This window comes from Gymnoscopelus microlampas (assembly GCF_963454915.1).
Source record: "Gymnoscopelus microlampas genome assembly, chromosome: 22".
Classification (NCBI taxonomy): domain Eukaryota; kingdom Metazoa; phylum Chordata; class Actinopteri; order Myctophiformes; family Myctophidae; genus Gymnoscopelus; species Gymnoscopelus microlampas.
This window is the reverse complement of record NC_139959.1, coordinates 14822762-14849040: the sequence shown is the minus strand read 5'-3', so window position 1 is coordinate 14849040 and position 26279 is coordinate 14822762. Positions and strand designations below refer to the sequence as shown.

At 41.2% G+C, this 26279-nt stretch overlaps 2 protein-coding genes across 3 annotated transcripts in view; both read left to right on the top strand.

Annotated features, from left to right (window-relative positions):
* The window catches only part of trpa1b (transient receptor potential cation channel, subfamily A, member 1b), a 33076-nt gene extending 17562 nt beyond the window's left edge, over positions 1 to 15514 (top strand). Inside the window, exons 13-29 of one of the 2 annotated variants that reach the window (XM_084049185.1) lie at positions 470 to 645; positions 2137 to 2301; positions 2766 to 2880; positions 4343 to 4509; positions 4960 to 5050; positions 5139 to 5198; positions 5320 to 5418; positions 5735 to 5805; positions 5988 to 6129; positions 8125 to 8214; positions 10111 to 10280; positions 10500 to 10629; positions 11666 to 11848; positions 11997 to 12065; positions 13838 to 13939; positions 14111 to 14226; positions 14780 to 15514. In XM_084049185.1, coding sequence (XP_083905311.1) covers positions 470 to 645; positions 2137 to 2301; positions 2766 to 2880; positions 4343 to 4509; positions 4960 to 5050; positions 5139 to 5198; positions 5320 to 5418; positions 5735 to 5805; positions 5988 to 6129; positions 8125 to 8214; positions 10111 to 10280; positions 10500 to 10629; positions 11666 to 11848; positions 11997 to 12065; positions 13838 to 13939; positions 14111 to 14226; positions 14780 to 15014 — 2181 coding nt within the window. In that variant the 3' untranslated portion in view covers positions 15015 to 15514. Of the gene's footprint in view, positions 1 to 469; positions 646 to 2136; positions 2302 to 2765; positions 2881 to 4342; positions 4510 to 4959; positions 5051 to 5138; positions 5199 to 5319; positions 5419 to 5734; positions 5806 to 5987; positions 6130 to 8124; positions 8215 to 10110; positions 10281 to 10499; positions 10630 to 11665; positions 11849 to 11996; positions 12066 to 13837; positions 13940 to 14110; positions 14227 to 14742 lie in introns of both variants that reach the window. The other variant, XM_084049186.1, reaches the window with a different exon arrangement.
* A 4788-nt stretch (positions 15515 to 20302) lies between these two features.
* On the top strand, positions 20303 to 22551 carry msc (musculin (activated B-cell factor-1)). Its single transcript, XM_084049313.1, has 2 exons — positions 20303 to 20941; positions 21194 to 22551. The coding sequence occupies exons 1-2, from the start codon at positions 20519 to 20521 to the stop codon at positions 21275 to 21277; spliced, it is 507 nt and encodes a 168-aa protein (XP_083905439.1). The 5' UTR covers positions 20303 to 20518; the 3' UTR covers positions 21278 to 22551.
* Positions 22552 to 26279: the final 3728 nt, after the last annotated feature.

Here is a 26279-nt window from a genome sequence, read left to right as displayed (position 1 = left end):
CATGTCACTATGACTCAGCCATAACCATAAGGAATGCAGTCAAGCCCAAATATGGAGTGTGTTGTCCAAACCTCAATGTGTCATCATGGCATCAAGCGCAAACACATCAGTCAGCTCCATATATGGGCACAAAAGGGGCATGCCCATATACGGGCATATACTGATGACAGGGATCTCCATATATGGGCATAGAAGGGACATGGACTGACAGATACAGAGATCTCCATATATGGGCATATACTGTAGGTCGGATCGGCGGAGCGGCGTAGGTGTGAGAGCCCCGAACCTCTAGTTTAATAATGTCGAAATGTTTTAGCCTATCTACAAGCTCACAACACGTCACGATGTGATGCGTTGTGAGCTTGTAGATCAGCATCACTATTTGATTAAGTGGTTTAGAATCTTTTACAAATCAAACCCTGTCTATACTGTACGTAAATCAGTGTGTTTGCAATGTATCTCCCTTTAGCGTAACTCTGTGAAGGAGCTACTGTGCAGCGAGGACAACGAAGGCTGCACTCCCCTGCACTACGCCTGCAGACTGGGGGTCCATGAGTCAGTGAAGAACATGCTGGGCCTCTCAGGACAGGTTTGCCTCGCACACAAGTCCAAGGACAAGAAGTCTGCCCTCCACTTTGCAGCACAGTGAGTTGGATATCCACCCCCAGCACCAATTTTTCATGCCTCCAAGCCAAATCAAACTGAAATGTGTCGGATTATCCGTGCACTGCAGTACTACCTGCATCCTCAGCTATGTTTTGCTAATTTAATCTCTTTTACATGCCATGTGCACATACCATACTATATAATGGAGTACCGTCATATCAGCATTTCTCCATGCAGTATTCTCCTTTTACAAATCCCATGCTGCAGTTGCTGCAGAAGGAGCCCTTCTACAGTAAATAAATGTAGGACATACCTAGATCAAGGTTCAAAGCTACTGTAAATTCAGGGCCTATTCTTGAGGAGAATACTGCACTATGCCACTACATTAAGTTAATCTCTTCTAGGATGGATTCAGCCCATAAACTTTTACATTTCTTGTCTAGATAACATACACCAATTTTTTAACACTGATTGATCTCAGCGCTAGGGTATAACAAATAATTAATAGAATTTCCTTTCCAAAACTCTTTGAGCTACTATCTAGTTATGGCCATAAATTACATTTCTGTAGACGAATGAAGAATGAGCCATGAAACTATAGCTTCAAAAATGTTGTCTTGACATTTTTATACTCAAAAGCCATTTCAGGACGAATTGCTATGACAAGACCCAATCAATTGCACAATAACCATTTATCCAATCAATTAATCAACTGCAGTATAGTGCATTTCCCCTCTACAATAGAATGAATCATCAGGCACGGATCCTGTGTAATGGAATAGTTACTAAGAGTGAAATAAGTGCACATTAACCATGGATGGTGTGGATGACTGGATGGCTGAATTGGAGCGAGAGGGCAACGAGACGGCTCTGGCTGCTGTAATATAATTGATATTCTTACATCATGGTTCAGTCCTCTTGCAAGAACGAACACAAAGGAACATCAAAGGACCATAGTACACTTAATAGAGCATATCAATTCAGCTCTGCCCTTCCAGCTCTCTGCCCGACACACCCACTCATCATATTTTCATTCCATTTTTGTATCCAAAATATGCAGGGGGAAGAAGTTAAAAAAAAAGAAAAAGTTTGACCATACGAGTTTTGATAACATTCTGATCTCATTATTATGATCATTTTTAAACGGTTTGGTGCACTGAATGTCTTTATACTGGACTACTTTTGCTTATGTTGGACTACCTTCCTTTCATGTAGATTGATTTTCTTACGTGGATTACTTTCTTTATGTGGACAATTTCCTTATGTTCCACTATTTAAGACTATTTACACAAAGGCCTATGGCCTATGTCCTATCTGTTACTTTCTTTAGTAATGCACCTTGTGTACATGTCTGCATCTGCTGCTACTTTGTAACTGTATGTATATTTATTTTTCTTCTATCCCATTTTCCCTCTTCTTTTTCTTCCCCTTTCTTGAAAAACGACAACTGATGGAGGTCCTGTAAATGTGTGATGTGACAAGAAAGCTTCTTATTCTTATTCTGTCATTTTGGCTGTATGGACTGTTCAGATATGGGCGCATCAGCACCTGCCACCGGTTATTGGAGACCATCACAGACTCTCGTCTGTTGAACGAAGGGGACAAGCGTGGCCTTACTCCACTCCACCTGGCCTCAGGAGGAGGACACACAAAGGTGGTGGCACTACTTCTACAAAAAGGGGCCCTGTTTCTTTGGTAACCACACGCAGACATGTATAAACACACTCGCACACCTTCACTCACTGATTATTCTATCAATTCATTTTGTGATTAATCGAATAATCGAGAAGCATGTTTTTTGTATATTTTATAGTAACAATTCAACATGAAAGAATGTTAATAGGTTTCTTATTAAAATGTGAATTGATTATAAATCAATTAGTCTGATTAATCACAAACAGTATGCCCCATTTCATACTTGCAAAGTGCTACAGCATCATGCAAAAAAAAACAAATCATGCAAAATCAAGTATATTTTCAATAATTGATTAAATCGATTAGTTCAGTTAATTAACCGTTTCACCCCTACTCCTTGGCACAGCCTACATGCAGTGCTGAAGGACTTACAAACTATACGCCTAGCCTTTTTTTTTAATGGTATAAGGTTTTCATGGCACATGTAACAGAAGGAGGATATATTATGTCTCTTGTATACGCAGTGATTACAAGGGCTGGACATGTCTGCACCATGCTGCCTCAGAGGGATACACACAGACAATGGACATTCTCCTGTCAGCCAACATGAAGTTACTGGACAAACCGGACGAGGATGGGGTCTGCAAATCATTGAACACTGTTCAAGTCGAATACATTAACCACTTAAACCCTATATACGTAGTTGACCAATGTCCCCCAGGGCTCTATGCTAGATCCGCTGCTTTATTATTGTCTCCGCCAGGCCGAAAGGCATGGCGAGAGAGTATGTTTTCCACCCCGTCCGTCCGTGTGTCCTTGTGTCCGTGTGTCCGTGTGTCCGTGTGTCCGTCCGTCCGTCCGTCTGTGACCAGCTAATCTCTGGCACCGTTGTCTTGATCGCAGCGAAACTGTGCACGCACACTCCCTGGATGCCAATTCAGAACCTTTGCCCAAAATTCTTCTCATGGGCCTTTTATAGCGCCACCAGGAGGCCGATTTGTGCAAAATACACTTTTTGACAGTACTCCTACAGATTTTGTCCAAAAGTCACGCAAATCGGTACACAGTATCTCTATAGTCATTAAACGAAACGGGTCTTTCACATTTCTCATATTCCATCCTGATTGGCTAAAAATGGCTTCCAAAGTTTGCAGGAGTGCTCCGTTTTCAACAAAATGCCTCAAATCATGAACACAGCATGCAATTTCCGTGAAATTTTGCACGCACATTCCCATTAGGCAGAGGAAGAACTACCATTTTAATTTTGTCATATCAGCCTCATGGTGGCACTATAACAGGCCGATTTGTGTTTTTACCTATAACTGCACCGATCTGTGTAAAACTTTGTATGCACACTCCCTAGAGGTCAAGGAAAAACCTTTGTCCTGCATTTTTCACATCTGCCTTTTATAGCGCCACCAGGAGGCCGACTTATGTAAAACACATTATTTTATACTACTCCTTCCAATTTTATCCAAATTTCACGCAAATCGGTACACATGATCTCTATAGTCATGTGATCACGACGGATGTGTTTGATTTTTCATATTCCATACTGATTGGCTAAGATTGACATCTAAAGTTTGCATTATTGCCTTGTTTTCAACAAAATTCCGCAAATCACCAACCGTCCGATTGCGGTCAAACTTTGCACGCACATTCACACTATGTTGAGGAACAAATGCCACCCTTTTAACATTGGCCTGTTATAGCGCCACCAGCAGGTCTAATTTAGCGAAACAAATGTTTTTAACAAAATGCCTCAAATCATGAATGCAGTCAGTGTCCGATTGTCGTGCAAGGCCTAACAAGAATTGGCACCCTTTTCACGTTGGCCTATAATAGCGCCACCAGGAGGCCACAATAGCCTACCTGACCTGGCGGAGACCTGTGCTCCGAGGAGCACTTTTTCTAGTTCTTTCTACTATCTAACCGAATGTTCACCCCCAGAAGGGACGCTAGGCTAGGGTTCAAGTGGTTAGAATTATGTTTGGCAGCACATTCAGTAGTAGTTTCTGAGTCAGATTTAAAGACATATACATGTACTACATACAGCAAAATGCACATACATGTATGGTCTTGTGTGTTGTTGTCACACCAGAACACAGCACTCCACATCGCAGCCAAAGAAGGACACGTGGCTGCGGTGAACCTCATGCTGACCCGGGGGGCAGAGTTCCTGTTAAATAAGAACGATGCTTCTTTTCTACATGAGGCAGTGAGAGATGGGAAAAAGGATGTGGTCAATGCTGTGATCGACAGCGACAGGTATGTTGTATGCAACTGTCTCTGAGCTGTTAAATAATAAATTGAACTAATGTACAGTATCCTTATGTTGCCCACACCAACATGTTTTGTTCTATGTCTGTTATGAGCTGTTTACATTACCCCGTGCATGAAACCCATGTTGTGATTGGTTGGAAAAAAAGAAGAAGAAAAAGCTTCCGGGGGAAGTGCATACAACGGAAGTCCCGCCTTATAGAAATTCTCTGAATTAGGTCGTTACCAGGATTTTCTCCTCTGAGATGAGAAAAGACTGGGGAATTGGGCTAGTCCACTGAGTATTCCTACCAAGTTTCATGAAAATAACACCCATCCAAACAAATAAGGAAGTAAACAAACAGACAGGACTGAAGACATTCTAATAGTAATCAGCTCATTTTATGTCTACATGCTCAATATGTGTGTTTACTACATATACAGTATGCGTTTTTTCAGATGTATTGATGCCATGAAGTCTTTCAAGTTTGGCAGTGCCCGGCGATGTCCAGTAGAGGACATGATTGAATTTCTGCCTGAGACGTGCAAGGTACAAAGACTAGAAATAGACACGAGCAGCAGGCCAGGCACTTGGGTCCATTGTCTTAACTAAATGCTATCTTCCTTTTTCCACATAGTACCTCTTGGACCGCTGTATGATAGAGTCTGATGACGATTCCAGCAGTCCTGAGTACAATGTATCTCACTGAAAAGTTGTAAAATCAAAACAAAGCCTTCCCATATCACATTTTCTTGACATCAGAGCTGTAACGCATGCAGAAACTGCAAAGCAAAAATATGTTTCTTTCTGTGGTGTAGATCGAATACAACTTCCAATGGCTCCAGGCGCCTGTTGCACTGAAGAAGCATTCAAAAACTGACAAAACCCTGCACTTCCAGCCACTAAAGGCAATGAATGTAAGCGGCCCTCTCTATTTTAACTCAATTTTACTGTGGTAGAATGAACAATGAACCACACACAGTTCAGTGTTCTATGGCTGACTGATAGTCAGCAAACAGCCCTCCAGCTGTCAAACTTGCATCCACTTTTTGTACAAAGTGGTATTAGATTGTTAAGCACAATATGATGACACAAACACTCTCAATCCCCCACCATAACGTGTAACTGTTTCCCATGTTTCTGAATGGCTGTCTGCATGTTGCTCCCCAATATTCCCCTGGGGACCTCAATGAGATAATACTCACTTAAAAAATAAAATCCTTCTCTCCACAGCAAATGGTGCAGTATAAACGCATAGAGCTTCTCACCCACCCTGTTTGCCACAAATACCTGAACATGAAGTGGTTGGTATTCAATGCACTTTAACACCTGAAATGTAGTATGTCTTATTCTAACATGTTGCAACAGATCAGGGTAGAAAAATCTACCACTGATCCCTTGTTATTTACTCTGAAAGGCATTCCATGTCTCTGTAGTTGCTATACTGCTACTATATGTGCCTTTTCTATTCTTTTTACATCTACAGGTTGGCCTATGGGAGCATGGCTCATATGCTCAACATGTTGGTTTACCTGTTAGGGCTGCTGCCCCTTACACATCTTATAGTGAACCTGAGGCCCACATTGAACAACCAAACAGTCATAATGGTGCCCATACGTTTCACTGAGGTAGGGGTGGAGATGGTGTTAATCTATCATTGATGTACAATAGCTGAAAATGTATAGAAAAGAGGAGAAGCTCTTGAGCTTACTACGGGCACACACTCCCACTCACACTGAGCCAAGTGTGTGCTTAAAATGCTTATATTAGTTTAGGGCATAACGTTATTTCAATACATAAAAGAAAAAATTAAAGAAAATCTATGTTGGCAAAGGCTAAGATGTTTCTCTGAGTTCAAAAGGCTGTAATTGCTTATTGGGGCAACTTTAATGACTACATGAATATTAATAGATTTAATAGATGTATAAACTAGACTAAAAGCTTGGCTACTTTCAACAAAGCAAAACAGGACTATACGCCAGACAACTGGAATAAAACAGAAACCAGAGGGGATATCATCCTACTGAGTACACAATACATACTGTAGTAACTAATGTACTGTATCCATTCTTGTAACGATGCAACATTGTATTTAAACGTCTTTCATTTGCTGTCTCTATACTAGAAATAACCAGTGATTCATGTAGCCTTGTTGGTTGTTGGTCAGATCTGCTTGCCTTTGTCTAGAGTAGACCATTTTATGTCCTATTATCTTTAATGACTTACCGCATCAGCCTCACATAATATGGCAACGGTACCGTAATAACATTGTCATTGTTCTGTTACTTAATTTACTCTCTGGTTGTGAACTGTAAGCCATTCATCATGCTCACTGGCATCAAGGTTAGAATGCCAATCCTCATGTTTACATTATTATTGCCCTTTCTGTGGCATTTGCCATGTGCTTTACATCAACAATATGCCACATCACATTTGAATAAACACATTCACACAAGAAAAAATCACACCCTGTGTGAAGGTAGCGGCGCCTTTGAATACATTATGTCATCGATATGTGTTTATAATGTGTTTATAGCCATGTGTCATGTGAAGCTTGACCAATCACTTTGTTGACGGGTCTGACCAATCAGAGCGTTGACGACAGATAAAGTTAAATTGAGGATCTAACTTTAAATAACTTACCTAGAAGGAGACTTTAGCCAAATAAAAATATATACAAAAAAAAACATGAGGAAATAAAAAATAAACCTTGACATCATAGTGATGTCATGAATAGTCCCCTTGCCTGACAAATCACAACCTTGACGGGCCTGACCAATCAGAACCTTGACGGGCCTGATCAATCAGAACCTTAACGGACTCTTGGATTCTCGATCGTCTCTATCAAACCATTCTGTCATAACGAATGACTGGGTCCCGAACTCAGACTTTCTATACATTCACCCTTCATCTGTTCTTGTATCTTTCTCTTTCTATTCGTCATATTAACTTTAAATAACTTACCTAGACGGAGACTTTAGCCAAATGAATAATAAGATGAAGTCATTGTCATCGTTTATATAGACATCGAATTCTATATTCATGACATCATAGTGATGTCATGAATAGTGACCAATCAGAACGTTGACGCACCTGACCAATCAGAACGTTGGCGCACCTGACCAATCAGAACGTTGACGCACCTGACCAATCAGAACGTTGGCGCACCTGACCAATCAGAACGTTGACGCAAAAGCCAGGCATAGAGGGCTAATATCCGCTCTATACCTTTAGGTATAGAGCGGATATTAGCCCTCTATGCCTATTAGCCCTCTATGCCTATTCATGACATCATAGTGATGTCATGAATAGTGACCAATCAGAACGTTGACGCACCTGACCAATCAGAACGTTGGCGCACCTGACCAATCAGAACGTTGACGCACCTGACCAATCAGAACGTTGGCGCACCTGACCAATCAGAACGTTGACGCAAAAGCCAGGCATAGAGGGCTAATATCCGCTCTATACCTAAAGGTATAGAGCGGCTAGCGCCGCTAAAAATGGTTACATTTAAGAGAGGGTCACCAAAGTTAATGGTTGTCTAATAGTTGCTTTCTTTGATCATTTTGCACCGTGTGCGGGTGTGTTAAATGTGAGGCATTTCTTTCTTCACTCCACAGCAAGACCCATTGTTGTCCGTCTCTATGGTGCTGGTGCTGGTCATGAACATCTTTGCCATAGGGAAGGAAGTGGTCCAGATATCACAACAGGTTAGTGTGTTGTTGTTGTTGTAAATGTCAACATTTCCCATAAAGCTGCATCTCATAAATTATGGCCCTGTACAGTATGCCCCAGGAAAGCATGACTTTTTTGAGCTGACTGATTTGTTTGCACCTGATTTGCACCGATACCGATACCGTATCGGTATCGGCTACCGATATGACTTATTTCACGTATCGGATATCGGACATGACATAACCGATACACGTTCCGATAAAAAAAAGTTTAAAAAAAATAAAATAAAAAAGTTTTTAAAAAAAGGCTCTGGTTTATAAATATATATAATACAATCACGCAATTGTAAGACCATAACCAAACATTTTAGCAAATTACTATTAGATAAAACGATCCAGCAAACTTTTTTTTTCATTTTTTTTTTCTACTGTTATTGTACTTTAAAATATTCAGTAATAAATGTCTTTAATTGAAAGGTAATGCATTTTTTTTTGTATTTAAAGTTTTACTCGGATATCGGCATATATATCGGATATCGAAAAATATCCTAATTGATATATCGGATCGGATCGGAATTGAAAAAACCTGTATCGGTGCATCTCTACTGATGCCATGACAACACATTGAGGTTAGACAACACACCCATATCAGATCTGCTCAGTCCATCGACATTTTTAAGTCTTTACTTAAAACTCACCTTTTCTCTTTGGCTTTTAACAGCATCTGATCTTAAAATGTTAAGTTTTTTTTTGCGTGTACATTGTGCTCATATACTATTCCTATTTAAGTCCTATATAATGTAAAGCGTCTTTGGGTACTTAGAAAAGCGCTACATACATTTGAGATATTATTATTATTAAGGCTGTGTTTATGAACTGAGTGTGCTTGCAGGCATTCGCAGTACAGCTTACAGACACTGTTTAATAGTGGTTAGAGTTAAGTACTATTTTCAAGTGGTTAAGTTTAGGCACCGTTTTCTAGTGATTACGGTTAAGCACAGATAAAAGTGAGGGTTAATGTAAGGGTAAGGGTTAGGGTTCAATAGTGTTACTGTTATTGATATATTTGAGTCCACACTGTCCACATTTCATTATGTAAATAACATCACATTTGCAGAAATGCATCAGATTTCTGACATTGTCCCGCCTGGTCCTGATTCAGATTGTGTCTCGGCATCACTTCCTGGCGGGGACTGACCATTGGCCATTTTTGTTTAACCAAAACAAACCAGTCCAATCCAGTCCAGTCAAGTTCAGTCCAGCCCAGCCTAGTCCAGTCCAGTCCCCCAAAAAGTTGTGTACTGTAGCTAAACAAACTGGAACAACAACATTTCTCTTACATTGTTAAGAGAATTATTGTTAGGGAACAATACACTATACACTAAATGTCAATTTATGCTTTGAGCGACGGCACGTCACACTATGCGTCTCGCAACAATCTGAGTTTTGAGCATTCACATTGTGGGTACTGGAACCTAATGCTAATAAAGGGTACATTCATTAATGTGCATTCTCAGAGCAAGCACAATGCAGTCTAATCTCAGATTTTTAACACCAGCAATTAGGCTATACACACACAAATACAAATATAAAACAATAACGGGTGACGGTGTCCATAACAACAACAACTCAACTTGCGAGCTTCCATGGATGGAGTCACCATGGATGCGTCTGTCGGTGTGTAAAATTATCTGACCAAGAGTAGTCAACAGCATCAGAAATCACCATTTGGTATCGCCCTGCTTGGCCCTGCTGGAACTTTGAAAGAAAATGTACATCCTATTACCTGGTACTAAAAGAAAAGGCAAAGAAATTGTGTTAGAGACGTGGCATGTTGAGTAGTAAGGCAGCAATAGTCTAATAGTGCTGAAGTCAGGACCCTAATTGTGTCTATTTTCTTTTTCTGTAAAAACCCTCTTTTTCATGTAAAAGCGTTGGAATTACTTCAAGGATGCTACCAACCCGACTGACTGGGTGGCAGCTATCGCATCACTTTGCTTTGTCATTCCACTCTTCCTGAATGTTGAAGGTTCCATTCACTGGCAAGTTGGGGCACTGGCAGTTTTCCAGTCCTGGATTGGCTTTCTCTATTATTTCCGGAGGTAAAGTCCATCAAATTACAGTAACTTATCAGTAAACAGTACTCTTTTGTATAATTTCTGAGTATGTTTCATTTAGGTGTTTCTGTACAGCAACACCTAAATGCACACAATCAGAATTAATGTTACTTACTTCCATGGATGAAAAAGGTCAATGAACCTACATAATTCCTTTATCAGGATTGCTAGGCTACTAACTGGTATTCACTACTGTTTCCACAGGTTTGAACATTCTGGGATTTACGTAGTGATGATCTTTGAGATCATGAAGACATTGACCCGCATTATACTACTGTTTGGGCTTCTGACCTTAGCCTATGGTTTGGTTTTCTATGCACTGGTGCTCAAAGAGGTAAGAGATGAAAATACAAGCAGACACTGCAGCTTTAAGACCAGTTCATACATATATATATTATTCTGGCTGGGTACGAAACGTCTGAGACATCCACATGAATTTGTGTGTATGTATGCCTAGTTCACGCCTAATTCAGTCCACAGTGAGCTTCTGTTTAGTTGTCTCGCCACAGCTGGTGCAAGGGTGTCCAGGGGCTGGAGAAGGAAGGCTGGGGCAAGGGGTAAACCGGGGCACAGGACAGAACACTGGACTGACAGGGCAGTGCAGGACAGGAACTGACAAAACAAAAGTACTGGACAGGCTGGGGGCAGAGCAAGACAGGGGGGGGGGACGGTGGGACAGGGTAAGGAAGGGAAGGGTGTAGTAAGACAGAAATGGACAGAACAAAAGTAATGGACTGTTTGGGGCTGGGCAAGACAGGGCAGGACAGAAACAGGACTGGGGAAATCAGAACAGGCTCTGGGAATGGTGGACATGAAACAGGGGCAGAAAAGTTAGGCGAGCAGACAGAGACAGACAGGCAACGGACACGTACTGTAGGTGAACTCAAAATCACAATTAATCTCATGGATCTGTCACCAGATCCATGGACACTCCCACAGGGCATGAGTGGCCTTGGCGTCTGCAGTTCTATCAGGTTTATTAGAAACTGTTGAGAATTTTAAATTAGCCTGATTCTCAATTACCTTGACATTACTTATTTTTTTATTTTGACAAATCTTGTCTCATTTCCCTCTCACTCAGAGGCACATACATTTTAGTGTAGGGGTTATTGCTGTTGCATGAGAAATGACCTTGGGGTAATACCAAGAGGCTATGTGGCCGGACACAAATACTTGAATAATATCAGACAACAACACATCTTAAGAATGTATACTTTTTTAGGTAATTGATAAATCAATTACACTATTTTGCAAGTATTCCAAGTATTCTGTAAGCTCAGTGTGTTTATGTTATCATTGTTAACGTCTTTGTTTAATTGCTTTGTTAAGAAATTATCTATTAATTAACTATTATTATTTTATCATGGCAGAAAGAATTTTCGACTTTGCCTCTCTCACTGATGCAAACCTTTGTGATGACGGTCGGGGAACTGAACTACCAAAACAACTTCCTAGATGTATGTTTCAAGGATGAGCTTCCATTTGCTCCGGCGACATATCTGCTTCTTGTGATCTTTATTTTTGTCATGCCAATATTGCTGATGAACCTAATGGTAAGCATGAATTCATTCTATAGTTCTACCCCATGGTTTTCCAAATGCATCGACTTTTACAAAATGAGGGGGTCAATGGTACTTTATGGTAATTGCTGAACACAGTGAAAATGTATGGTTTTACTGTCTCACTTTGGCTATGTTGCAGATTGGTTTAGCGGTTGGAGACATTGCTGAAGTACAAAGAAATGCAGCCCTGAAGAGAATTGCCATGCAGGTCGGTATGAGGCAAATTAACTGTCTGAAATACCACTAGCCCAATGTTGTGTCCGTAGAATGCCCCATTTCTCATTAAACAAGAGTCTGAAAGCTCTGCTAGCAGGCTCTAGGGGCCATGTTGTTCCTTGCACCCACCCATACCAAAGTGGTTTGAACCAATGGCATGCAGAGCAGAGTTATTATAGTCTTGAAATATCAATTATCTCCGCCAGGCCAGGAGCTGGAATTTATGTTTCCCCCACTGTGTGTGTGTGTGTGTGTGTGTGTGTGTGTGTGTGTGTGTGTGTGTGTGTGTGTGTGTGTGTGTGTGTGTGTGTGTGTGTGTGTGTGTGTGTGTGTGTGTGTGCGCGTGCGTGCGTGTGTGTGTGTCTGCATGTTCGCAGCTAATTTCAGAAACCACTTAAATGCACACTGCTAGTAGGCCGTAGAAAACTCCATCCCAAATGTTTCAAAATTGACCTCATGGTGGTGTTATACCAGGCAGCTTTACGTTTTAGCCTATAATTCTTGAACCATATAGGTGGTTCAATCAAAATAATGTTCCCCTGGATTCCTTGGATCAGGACGCAACTCTCCATATCTATTGTGTGTTTTCTATATAGGTCTGATTTTATGTACCATGCACAGGGACCTGAGTACATAATTTTGACCCTTTCATTTACTTACATGTCTGGAATGACAATAAAAGTCACACCACGCCCATTTCAGCCTAATTCGATTTTACACCAATTTGCATTTCTAATTTAAAACATACTTTTTGCTACTAATCCTCCACATTTGATCCAAAACTCAATATCTCTGGAGTCATGTCTCATTCAGATTTTTCATATTCCATTCCGATTGGCTATAATTGTCTCCGCCAGGCCGATAGGCATGGCGAGAGAGTATGTTTTGCCCCCCGTCCGTCCATCGGTCCGTCCGTGTGTCCGTGTGTCCGTCCTTCTGTCTGCGAGCAGCTAATCTCCGCCACCGTTGGCCCGGTCGCTGTGAAACTGCGCACACACACTCCTTGGATGCCACAGCAGAACCTCTGCCCCACATTTTTCAGATCAGCCTGTCATAGCGCCACCATGAGGCAGACTTTTGCAAAACACATTTTTTGCTATTACTCCTACAGATTTTGTCCAAAAACCACGCAAATCGGTACACAGTATCTCTATATCCATGTGATCAACACGGATCTGTCTGATTGTCCATATTCCATCATGATTGGCTAAAATTGGCTTCCAAAGTTTACAGGATTGGTACATTATGAACAAAATGCCTCAAATCATGAACGCAGCATGCGATTTCCGTGAAATTTTCCAGAGATTCCCACTTGGCCCAGGAAGAAATGCCACTTGAAAACGTTCACATCATCCCCATGGTGGCGCTATAACAGGCCGATTCACGTTTTTACCTACAGTATAACTGCACCAATCTGTGTGAAACTTTGCACCCACACTCCCTAGAGGCAAAGGAAAAACCTTTGCCCTGACTTATGCTCCGAGGAGCACTTTTTCTAGTTGCCTTTGAAATTCTGCAGGAGGTGCCTATTTTACAAAGAATGGAAAAAATCATGAACGCTTTTGCATCGTCCGCTCAACCCCAACTTTTAATCACACATTGAGGGGCCTCCAAACAAAGAAGATGGTGATACATTTATTTAAATGCATGTTTGATAGATATAGACACCACATATTGATCCTCAGTCCTTGTTACAACATAGTCCTAATTTGCTCTCCAAATGTTCCTATAACTTTGAATAAGAACTTCACATGCTCCCTTCAGATTGAGCTCCACACTGGTCTGGAAGAAAAACTGCCTTATTGGTTCATGAAACGAGTAGACAAACCCTTCATCATCGTCTACCCCAACCGCAAGTGTTCCAAGGTGTGCACAGACTCAATGTTTTTGCAACAGAAAACTGTACTGATGCTGAAAAATAAAGACTGATGATGTATCTTTATTACTCATTTGGGTTCAGCATTTGACTCTGATGCCATAAGTCCCATTTAGAAGTAACCAGTTAATCGTGTTTCCCTTCTAATCTTATGAACACAGTTCTTCACAAAGCTATTCATGTACTGGTTTGATGACATGAATGAAGCACCCCGTCTACAGACCAATTCACAGGAAACCACTCCAATGGAAAAGGAACTCCAAAAGCAAAAATACAGGTAAACAAACTTGAGGTTAAATGACAAGATAGAACACTGGTAAATTTGAAATATGCATTTGAAATACTAATAACCATTTTAATGTTCCCTTAAATCAGAAATGTGTGTTAACGTAATGTAAATTCAATACAAAGTAGTCTCTCTTTCAGACAAACAGCATACTGTATAATTAATTGTCTTAGTTAAGAAGTACTGGTAGGACAGATGGAGAGACACAGCATGGCAGGTTTTTCTTATGTGTGAGCAGCCTCTAGTGGATACAAAGCACACCAAAAGCCTGTTTTCTTACCAGGCTCACATTAAATGAAATAAGCATATTATTGTAATCCATATTTGATTACAACACACCAGGACTATACAAAAAAAGAAGGGGGAAAAATACTACCCAGGATATGAATAAGTCAGGATCCTCTGAGCCAAATTCACCATATTCACATGCCGTTTTGCTCTTACACAGGGAGTCCACCCTCCCCCTGGGTAAGACTTGGGAGGAAAATGGCTTAATAATATGTTCAGCGGCATACATTCTGTCGTCTTGCATTCAATTTTTCAGACTGAAAGAGATGTCCAGCGTGATAGAGAAACAGCACAATCTCCTTAAGCTGATCATCCAGAAGATGGAGATATCGTCAGAGGTAGACGAGTGTGATGGCCCCGCCGATGTCAAAGGAAGCAAGTGGACAAAACTTAGGAAAAGTCAATTCAAGGGACAGAGTTCATCTAAGTGGATCCCTGTGATGAAGGCTATTGAGGCCAAGAAAGAAGGCCAAAAACAATGCAACATTTAATTACATAGTGGCACAAGCATATTACTGTACTTACTAACCAATGCAATGAAAAATATAGCGCCAGTGGAACACATTTACTATGTTTACTGTGTGTTCCACTACTATGAATGTAGCTGCATGAGGACATTCAGTCAGTCCAGCTTTTGAAACATGTCAGAGGTTTGGTTGATGTATTTACCATTACATTTATTAGGGCGCTGAGTAAGAAGATGATACTCACAGTATATCCTGTGGCACTGTGTACTGTACGCTTGTCAGTGGCATATTGACATACTAAAAGAGACTCATTGTGTTGGGTAACGACAGTATAATTCATTGCTTCTTTCATTGTCTTGTGATACCTGAATCAATTTGTGCCTCCATGTCCAATGTCTGAATACTGCAGTACCACACATATAACCCCATCTTGCCTCTTCTGTTGTTCCAAGTCACTATCTTCTTCATAATGGATAAATGGATAATGTACTTTGTGCAGTTGTGTGGTGAATTGTGCTGTTCCAAGTCACTATCTTCTTCATAATGGATAAATGGATAATGTACTTTGTGCAGTTGTGTGGTGAATTGTGCCATTTGTCTTTTAACTTCTGCCAAAATGAAGGCATAACTATCTGAAATGATTACAATATAAAACTACCTACCGTGCTGTACAATGACCTCTGTGTTTGTATGTTTGTACAGTACCTTTGAGCATTATGTCTGTGGTCAAGCATGCAAACTTGTATCCGTTTCTAAAGAGAGGGCGGACATGAATAAGGAGTGATTTAATACACAGATGACTCATCTCCAAGAAATTTCTAATGGCAAGGCCTTCAACTTTCCAACGCGAAGTAATGGTGCTGACAATAATTTACAACTCCTCAAGACCTCAGATAGAACTACATCTTTCTCTTTCTCTCTGTGTGGAAGAATGAGCATGTAAATTCATACTGGCCCCTGGAAGTCATCTCCTTAATATCGATAAAGGTTATTATTCTGTAGCACATGCATTACTATGTCAGCAAAACATGATGCAGAAATTCTGTATTTGAACAGATAGCCTATATGTGCAGAGAGAGATAGACACACTGACGTCTCTTAACACTGTATGAAATACAAAAGAAACTGCTCACAATACTGGCTTTTGAATCAAATTATATAAAAAGAGAGGGTCCACATCTGTCAGAGATCTGTACAGAGAACCATGCCATTATGTCCCAGAGGTAAACAACAGGCTAACAGGAAAGTCTCACCCTGAGGTCTTTCACAAACTCATAACAACTGTTCCCAGGCTCTGTAGTCACACTATGGTTTCTCACACATCAATCTCACAGTCAGACTGGCTATTTAACGCACAGTATAGTGCTCCATGGCCATTATGTGTTGGTAATGGGTTTGGCCTGGATTATATGGTGGTACAGTACCCTTTTGAATTGATAAGTGCCAATCCAAGTGGTGTTGGGTGTTCTACAATGTAATGCATATATTTGAATGTGAGAATATGCAATCCTATCAGACAAAAATCTAATGCTGTAAAGTTGAGGAGTAAATATGGAGATAGGAAGACCCTCTTTAACTATTTTTGAGGATTTGCCTGTGACCAAGACATTAAACTCAATCCATCCCATACCAGCTCAGTGGCCTTGATGGTTAGCGTGTCCGCCCTGAGATTGGGAGGTTGGAGTTCAATCCCCGGTTAGGTCATACCAATCAAAGACTATAAAAATGGGACCCAATGCCTCCCTGCTTGGCGCCCTCTTTGTAGAATGCAGTTTTATTTTTGTGAAGCACAATGATTATTGAAATGAGCTAGATAAATAAAATTGACATGACTTGTCTAGCCACCGTCCAGGTATGGGCCTATATGGGCAGCAGTGCTGAAGGCATGCATAACAGTGCCGAGAGCATGCATGTCCAATGAAACTGCTACGGTTCATTATTTAAAAATGAAAGGTAATGTGTCGAGTTGGATTAAGGTAAAGTTTAAGATTTTAGTTATTTTTGTATCTATACTGAGATGAGGCCAACCGCATGGATTTCCTCTCAATAACGTGATAAAGTGATACATGTTTTGGTTGTTGTGCTGCAGCTGGCACAGTGGTGACCATGGGAACCAAAGGGCGGATGGGAGGAAAACAAGAAACGTCCCCTGACATCATGGGCTTGCACCTGTCCCAATGTTTCTCCAGCACACAAGTGAACAGGCAAGGGCACTGATAGGGGTCATGACCCCTGAGAGTCTATGCTGATAGACAAATGCTAAGTTCTTCCTTCAAGTCAAGGTTTAATTGATATTTATTACCGTCGGCCCCAAATGTAATTACTGCCGTGGCAAATACAATAAGCATGTAACCATCCATTAGACTGATGTTTTGGACAGCACTCTCAGTTTATACTTGATCAATCAACTTCTACATGTACAAAATGAATTATGTACACATACTTGTTTTTCTCAGACCACTTCTTTCTGACAGCAAATGTTGCACCAGGGTGAATTGTGTCAAAAGCCAATGCTGTTAAATGTTACAAGAAAAATATGACAGCTTTTCAAATAAAGCATACTGTAAAGCCAACAATAGAACACCAGAGCTCGCACCTTTCAGACTGTCAGTCATCCCCATAGACTGAGCTGACAGATGCACTGACAACGGATGAGACAGCATTGTGCCTGAAGGCTCAATACCTCAGCCTGATGACACTTCCGAGGATGAGTTGGGAACAGAGAGGTCCCTCCACAGCCCAGCTGATGCCAGATTTTCTTGTGAAAATGGACTTGGAAGAACAGGATTATGGGACACATGGGAATGTGCCCTTGGATTAGGGAGCATTCCTGGTCCATGACAGAGGGAAATCTGAGAAATACGGAGCTGAGGAAGACTGCAGGGTGCGTACCCCTCACAGCAAGCTGCAAAGAGAGGGATGAGGAAAAAGAAAGCTGGCAACTGGCTCCAACAGACACTAACTAAGCGAACGATCTTGACGAGTTTAGATTCAGATACTGTATGTGAACAGTGACGTGTTATCAAATCAATTTTGCCCCATTATTGGCAGCATATGAAGCATGAGGAAAGAGATCTAAAATGAGGGCTACTGTATAGGTGACATGACAGCTGCTTGAACGGTGTGGAAGCCTGTTAGCCTACAACCTGCCTAGCGTGGTCTAAGAACAAAATCAACCATGCCCCTCAGCTGTGCAGTTAGACAATCCTTGGCTGAGTATTACTATTGTAATAAAATAAAATAAGATACAGTATATTTAAATTTCACTGTGGTTATGTGGTTATCAGATTTTCGGGAAAATATAGGGTACGGGAAATAAGTGAGGGTTCCACAAACAGGGGCAGTTTATATTTATTCAAAGAATGTACTGTAGTGCTAGGCATCTTCTTTTCTCTGAAGACTCCCACTCCACTAAGCTCATTCCAGTTTCCCCTAAACTACACCTGCATTTGCAATTCCTTTGTAATGCTGAAAAATTTCAGACCCAATTTATACTTTGTTGCATGCCAGTGTCACACACCGAAAAAAGCTGATCTACAAGTTCATAGCACACCATGCTGCAACGCATTGTGAGCTTGTAGATCAGCTATATTTGGTGTGCAACACTGGCGTGCAACTAAGTATAATTCAGGCTTCACAAGCAGCAGCAGACTCTGTCTGGATGAGAAGCGTCAACCTCCTCTGTGAAAGGTGCCAGGAATGCTTGTATCTCAGCAAACACACTTCACCCAGTGGCAGAGACAGTAAGAAGCTTTCAAACAACCTGAAGCCGTTTCCGTCCCTGGCCAACTTAATTTTCCTGGCTCTTTAGATCCTCGCCCCGAAGAGAAATATCCTGCCCTCTGACCCTGGGAGGAGCCTGTCAACTTCAGCTTCCCTTTATTTGTCACTTCACAAGTTTACAGCTATGAAGAAGAGTTTGAAACTATGTTTTGCACAAGCTACCTTAATTTGCAGTTACATGAATAATGAGTCTAGGTCAAAACTATATAGTATGAAATATAAACATGACACGTGTGTGTGTGCGTGCGTGCGCGCGTGTGTGTGTGTGTGTGTGTGCTCACAAACATATATGATACTGTATGTGAACCAAGGGCCCAGCTTCCCGTTTTGAAATTGACTCGAATAAGGAAGAGAGTTCAAGTGACAGTTCATATGAATGGCCTGTAGTTTCGCTGTTTTACCCCTGCTGGTGTCAGAAAGAACTTGATTTTCTTACTTATTTTCATACTACGATATGACGCGATATTGAAAGCTGGCGGATTTGAAATTCCTGAACAATCGGCTTCATTTACGGTCTATAGAAACCAATGGCGTCGCTTCGTCCATTTCTTTTTTACAGTCTATGATGTGAACAGGCAAGTCATTAAATACATTTTTCCCCATTATTGGTCGGCTTTATTGTGTAAATGAAACATGAAGAAAGAGCTCTACAGAATGAGAGCTACTGTCATGTCATGTCATGTCATGTCATGTCATGTCATGTCATGTCATGTCATGTCATGTCATGTCATCTGTTAAGTTTGACACTGTATTGACACCTACAACTTATCATGGTATAAGAGCAAAACCAGCCATGGAAGGGATGCTCTCAAATCAGTAAGCGAGGAGGGAGGAAATTAAACAAGGAAAGGATAGAGGAAGGAAAGGGTAGTACTGTGGCACCCTGGGAATAAAGATGATGCGCCCCCCCCCCCACCCCCTGCCCCACCACGCCCATGCCAGCCCTCCAGATGTCGTGGGAAACGATAACAGCTGGGGCTGATGCACACAGGCTGCGTGTGAAAGGCGGCTACATCTGCAGAAACCCTATCCCTCTGTGAAACTGGCAGAGGATTAGCCACTTTTGATAAGGTCCTCAAGACATTTCTATTACCAAGACACATCTGTGAGAGAGACACACTTCAGAAGTGTATGCCATATAGGCCAACTGTGGTCAAGTTACTGGAGCAGTGCATGCTGATAATTATCCCAATATTTCAATTTCATGGAAGGACTAGAGTCAGTGTCCACCTATTAGTTTTGAACTAACATCCCATGGCTTAGCCCTTCTAAACAATCTCTCATATGTTGAATGTGGCCATGATCAAGCGGCAGATTATCTGCCTGTCAGAGTTATTAACAAAGTCCAAACAGAGGCAGTGTGTTGAGGTCGTGTTCTGAGGTCATGGTGGGCTACAGAAAAGGGGGTGGGGAAAGTTCTGGGGGGGGTGGGGAGCAGTAGTCGTGGCAAGCCCAGAACACTTAAATTAGGCGGGTAAGCATGAGGGCAGGTTTCAGAAGGAGCAGCAGCCTAATGTCAGCCTCAAGTATTTGTCTTAATTCCATTATTCAAGGGCTGAAATCTTAAGGCAGTGGACTGGAATATATTCTTGCAGTTCTTGTATAGTTTTAGTGGTACTTGGGGGATCAATTTAAGTAATTTATGTAGTAGGCCTTGGGTGTAATTTGTGATTAAAAGATAAGAGTTTTTGTGGTAACAGGCTTCCAGAAAGGATACGCCATCCGAGTGCTGCTCAGCAGCAGTTATGTCCACTGGTTCAGTAGCAAGCGACGCGGAAGACTTTGAGATCTATCACAGGAGGACATCTGCCCCTTTGGAGAAGACCAGGCGGAGTATTGCCTCTTACCGTTCAAACGAGTATTCAGATGAGGAGTTCTGCGATGGGGTCGAAGGGAAGAGCAAACAAGAGCGCAAAATGTCCAGCAGGTCGCATCAGAAGGACGCGCGTCAGACGCAAAGGAACGCGGCCAACGCACGGGAGAGGGCGCGGATGAGAGTGCTGAGCAAAGCTTTCTCCAGACTCAAAACCACCCTGCCGTGGGTACCAGCGGACACCAAACTATCTAAACTGGACACGCTGAGACTCGCCTCAAGCTACATCTCTCACCTCAGGCAACTCCTACAGGATGACAGACTCGAGAACAGCTTCGTTCACCCTGTCAATCTGGTAGGAATCTCAATTTTAGCTTGTCATGTAATAACTATGTTGTGCCACGGTAAGTAAAATTGTGTTTCAAATGGGTCAGTGATGCATGGAAAGGGTGTTTAATGCATTAAAATGGAAAATGCACAATTACTCATCTTAAGTGATTGTGCGTTTTCAAAATGTTCAACGAACAATTCACATTATTAGGCTACTTCCATGTTATGTCGAATTTGAAATCTGTTAATCATAAACCATGTCGCTCTTTCATTCCAGACGTGGCCATTTGTGATGTCAGGGCGATCAGAGGACAACCAAGACATCTCCTCAACGGCCAGACTTTGTGGAGCAACAGCATAGGACTGCAATCATGGATCCACATTGTAGACAATTACCAGCATTTGTTCTCTGAAGTTTGGTGCAGACAAAAGGTCTGTCGATGTTGACCTTGAAATCCCTGTCCAGAACATTACCCCCGCCCCGACTTGCTCTGGCCCCATCTCTCCCTCTAAATGTCTAACATGATCTCTTATCCTCCTGCTGTGTAAGCTATTCATTGCCAGTTTTAAAATTATCAATTGATAGGCATCTTTCTTGTCTTCTGCAAAGAGCTGAGCAATAAATTGACTAGGCTACTCCAAGTTATAAGGAGCAGAGAGACATTAAACGTTAAATAAGAGACGTTTTTAAAGTTTGAGTTGTAGCTATTGAACCACTCTCCTTTTGTATTTGTGCAACTTTTATGCTATTACAATTTTTACACTGGAAGCAATGCCTTGTCTTTGGCTATTTGTGGTTCTTCGGTTTAACCCTTTTTGTCTTGAGCATTGTGTACTACCAGTTTTGTGTGCCATTATTTGACAATGTATGATGAAAACTAACATTGTGTCCCATCCTGACACAAATCAGGTGAGATGTGGGGAGAGAAGAATTAGGCAATTTTGTTGTCTGTAGTAGATTCTTATGCAATGACAGAATTATGACCATCAATAGGTTTGTTTTATTATCTTAAAGAAAAAAATACTGTTTCCCTTGAATGCCCTTGTAATGCTGTGATGTTAGAGTGTACCAAATCACCTCACAGCAGTAATGTTATCTAATGTAACCCGGACATAGGCTATACCATATCACCCAGCCCTTATGTGTAACTAGCCTACATTTTGTACAATTATTTATTTTCTGTGTGATAACTATCTTTGTGTTTTGTAATTCCTGCAAGTCTGTTAGTATAGATGACTTTTTATGGACTGGATACATTTGTGTCAATAGTATACAATTATCAAACAGCTAGTTGCTATATATGTTTTGACTTTCATTTATTTAATATTCCAATACATACAGTTTTGTATATGGATATGCAATTGCAAGACACATTTAATTTTATTGTTTGCAACATGATTATGTATTTGGGGGCTAGAACTGAAACTGGTATCAGCTCTCCATAGCAAGGTGTTTTACAAGTAAAGTGAGGCATTTGGGCCTGTAACGGTCTTCTTAAAATATCAACGATGCTGTAAGTGATATTTTCTTTGTTAAAAACATTTTTTTTCGTTAAAATGTTAAAGCTCTATATTCTGAGAGTAATTATTGCTATAGTGTGTTTGTTTAGTAACAGGGGTCTCTCTGTCTCTCCAGCAGTTTCATTTTCAAGTGGGTCACCAATTTCATCCAATCAGGAAAGAGAGCCCATTTATCAGCTTCAATTGTGTTTGACTGTTATAGAAATATTCCAATTCCAAATAATTGTGTCTGCTCATTTCTTTGTTTCATCACTTCCAACCATTTCAAGCGTTTATCTTGTATTCTTTATGAGTCATCTCTCTATAATTGTCATGTTGACCTAAACATGTTTTAACAAAGGAAAATATCACTAGCAGTCCCTTAAATGCTGAAATCAAATGCAGAGATTCAGAGTTAAAGTATAGAACTAATAGTCATTGACTTAAGCAAAAGAATAAGCCTTTCATATTTCCAATATTGATTTGCTGAGTGTGTAACTTTTGTAATTAAGTTTTAATTAAGAGAACTTGTGCCCAGGTTTTTATGGGTCACATGGCATCTGATCATTTCCCTTGGTAGAATTTGTAATCAGCTGTTTTGAAAACGTTATCTTTGCATTTAAAAATGACTGGCCAACTAAGGAATGGGTGACAAATGCAAATACATCATGTTCTCTATGTTGAGTATTTTTATATGGTAAGGCTCTCTATATCTGATTTACAGGGTCCTCAAACCTCTTCATAGTACCCACAAAGTTGAATGTATGATACAAAAAGAAAAGTGTTTCCACTTGTTGGAAATACTGTAGATCATTTTGGTTTAAGTGAAGTATAAACATAGTGTTTTGTGTCATAAACTAGGCAAAAGTTCAAAATGTGAAGGAGCTAGTGAAACCTCTTCACAAAACATCAGAATTGTGACAGATCTAATCTGCTGGCAAGAACTGTAAGGATTCCTGCAGGCATTACCACACAGAATGCTGCTTGTCCTACAGTACATTTGAGACAATACATTGGCTTTTCACAAAGCATGGGTCAAAAGTTCAGGAATTAATGAAAGTGCAGTACATGAACCAAGAAAGCTAGAATCAATGGCAGTGATCTCTTCATGTGTGAATACTTTTATTCATAGTAATCCCCAAAATGATGTGAGTACAGATGGATAGAGCCCCTGGTCTGGGAAGTTGAGTGGGACAGACTGATAGAGTAGCCGGAGGAAGAGGAGAACAGAGGGAAGGAATTTAAGGAAGACTTTTCATCAGGTTCCTGGAGAGTTGCAGCTGTTGGGTTGTTGGTGAGTTTCCCAGGACTCTCAAAAGCTCTCTTGGGAGAAACAAGCCACTGTATTGGTCCTGACCAGCTAATGAGCCAACTTCTCACACTAGTTCAACTCTGATTCTTGCACCACCGACTTCAAAAGGTAGCCTAACAAGGTATTTGTTTATTGATTACGCTTAGCTAGAGAGATGAACCATCATGTAACCAATGCCAAACCACAGCAATGATGACTGAAGAATCAAAGTACGTAACTGCATTTGGTGGCAGGTTTTATTTGGTGGTATCAGCATGTTTTTTTTTGTTGTTTTTTTGTGCCATCACTGACATCTAGTGGCAAAGAAAGAGATGGTCAGAAAAAACACAATATTTATGATTGTGTGCTTCTAAATAAGGAATTGTTGTAGATCACACATATATATATATATGTATGTATGTATGTATGTATGTATGTATATATATATATATATACACATACATACATACATACATACATACATACATACATACATACATACATACATACATACATACATACATACATACATACATACATATATTTATATTTATTTTGGGGGGTTCATTGGTTTAGATCGATAAATAGATAGATAGATAGATAGATAGATATAGATAGGTATTTATAGTGTACACATCATACAACACAAGCAGCAGCTGAGCAAAGAAATACACTAGAAACGTTTGCTCCTTGGAGCACAGGTCTCCGCCAGGCCAGGTATAGAAGCCAATCTTAGCCAATCAGGGTGGAATATGAAAGATATGACAGATGTGTCTTGATCACATGACTATAGAGATAATGTGTGTACCTGGTGGCGCTATAACAGGCCAGGCCCAGCATCACGGGGGGGGGGGGGGGGGGGCGTGAGGGGGCGACGCCCCCTCAACCAGACCCTCTCGCCCCCTCCTTCGTCAAGCCTTCCTCAGTGTGTTAAGAAAGTGGTCAGTGGTGTTGTGTGTACCAGGAGGGACTGATAGACATGACAGACAGACATGACAAGGACTTGGACAGCTGCTGTCGGTGAAAATAATAACCCCGTACTTACGCAGCGCCCCACCCACCTTTGTCGGCTAGCGCCAGGCCTGCCTACATAGACATAGGTTTTGCAACAAAGCCAGTCATGAACCAATACAGCCACACTGTCACAAGTGACAACTTCCAACAGCAGCCACGCAACTGTAGTTCCACATCAGTCCTCAATTCCAAATGAACATTTGGAATGATGGCTGGTATGTCAGTAATGTCACAGCCCAAATCCTCTAGCTTGAACTTAAAAGGATATAGCAAACTCACACATAGGATAATTGAAGTGACCAAGAGCCACATTCAAATACACTTCTGTTCCCTGTTACAACTCACTACTTTCAACAGCAAGACACAACATACAAACTGTAGATTCGCATCAGCATTCAATTCCAGAGCTAGAAACAGCCACTAAACATGTATACAAACAACAGCAACAGCATACGACACAAGCAGCAGCAGCCCAAAAAAAAACAAGGTTCCTACCTTGAGCCGTCTCCGAGATAGAACCCCCCTCTCTCTAGTAGTTCATCCTTGGATGAGCCCTCCAGCGGCATCTCTAGTCATCTCCATCCTCCATATCTGGCTAGCTTCACCAGTACTTTCCCCTGCTGTGAGCTCCCGGTGTAAATGGCAGTGACCGGCCAGCCTCATTCTCCTGGCTGTCATCTTCTCACTCACGCCTGGTAGCCCCCCATGCAGATGCTTGTTGGTAACATGTTCATCCTGGTTGATGGTTAGTATTAGCTTGATATGGTGGGGGAGGTTGGACTTCCACACACTAGACATGCCCTTCAGAGCCCTCCATGCAAGAGATTTCCTAACTTTAAGGTTGTATTGAGTTGACCCATGAGCCCAGGTATTTAAAGTCAATTACTTCTTTCCTCCTGATGTCATTAGAGGTGGATGGTCTGTGAGGGAGTTATAGGTGATTTGGTTTTCTTGTCATTTATTGCAAGACCAACCTTGGCAGACTCTGACACAACTCTGGTCAGAAGCACCTGTGCCTTCTCTACATGTTCAGATAGCAGGCAGATGTCATATGCATAGTCTAGAGGTCTAATAAAAGTAGTGAAGCCAAGTTCTTGCTCCCCTCTACTGATAGCCTGCATACTGTAAGTGCATAGTCCAGGACTATTATGAAGACGAAGGGGGCGAGGGCGCCCTTCAGCAACATCCTTGCCAGGATGTCAAACTATGCCATGTTGTTGTCTGCGGTCGTCCCCTTATCTCTTGTACCCATGTACATGGCTCCTATAGCCCAGAATAGGGTGGGAGGGACACCATAAATCTTGAGTATCTGGAAGAAAAGAAAGAAAATTCAACTGCAGATCTACTTAGGGGCCGTCAACAATGTGCTCAACATTATGTTTATTGAAATTAGTATTTCATATTTTCAATTGCTTCTAAACCAAAAATATATACAAAACACAACTAAAAACACACACACACACACACACACACACACACACAGGCCTGCATCGTGCCAGCATCGTAATCAAACACAGCTCAATTCTACATAATACAAACACCTCTTCTCTTCACCTCA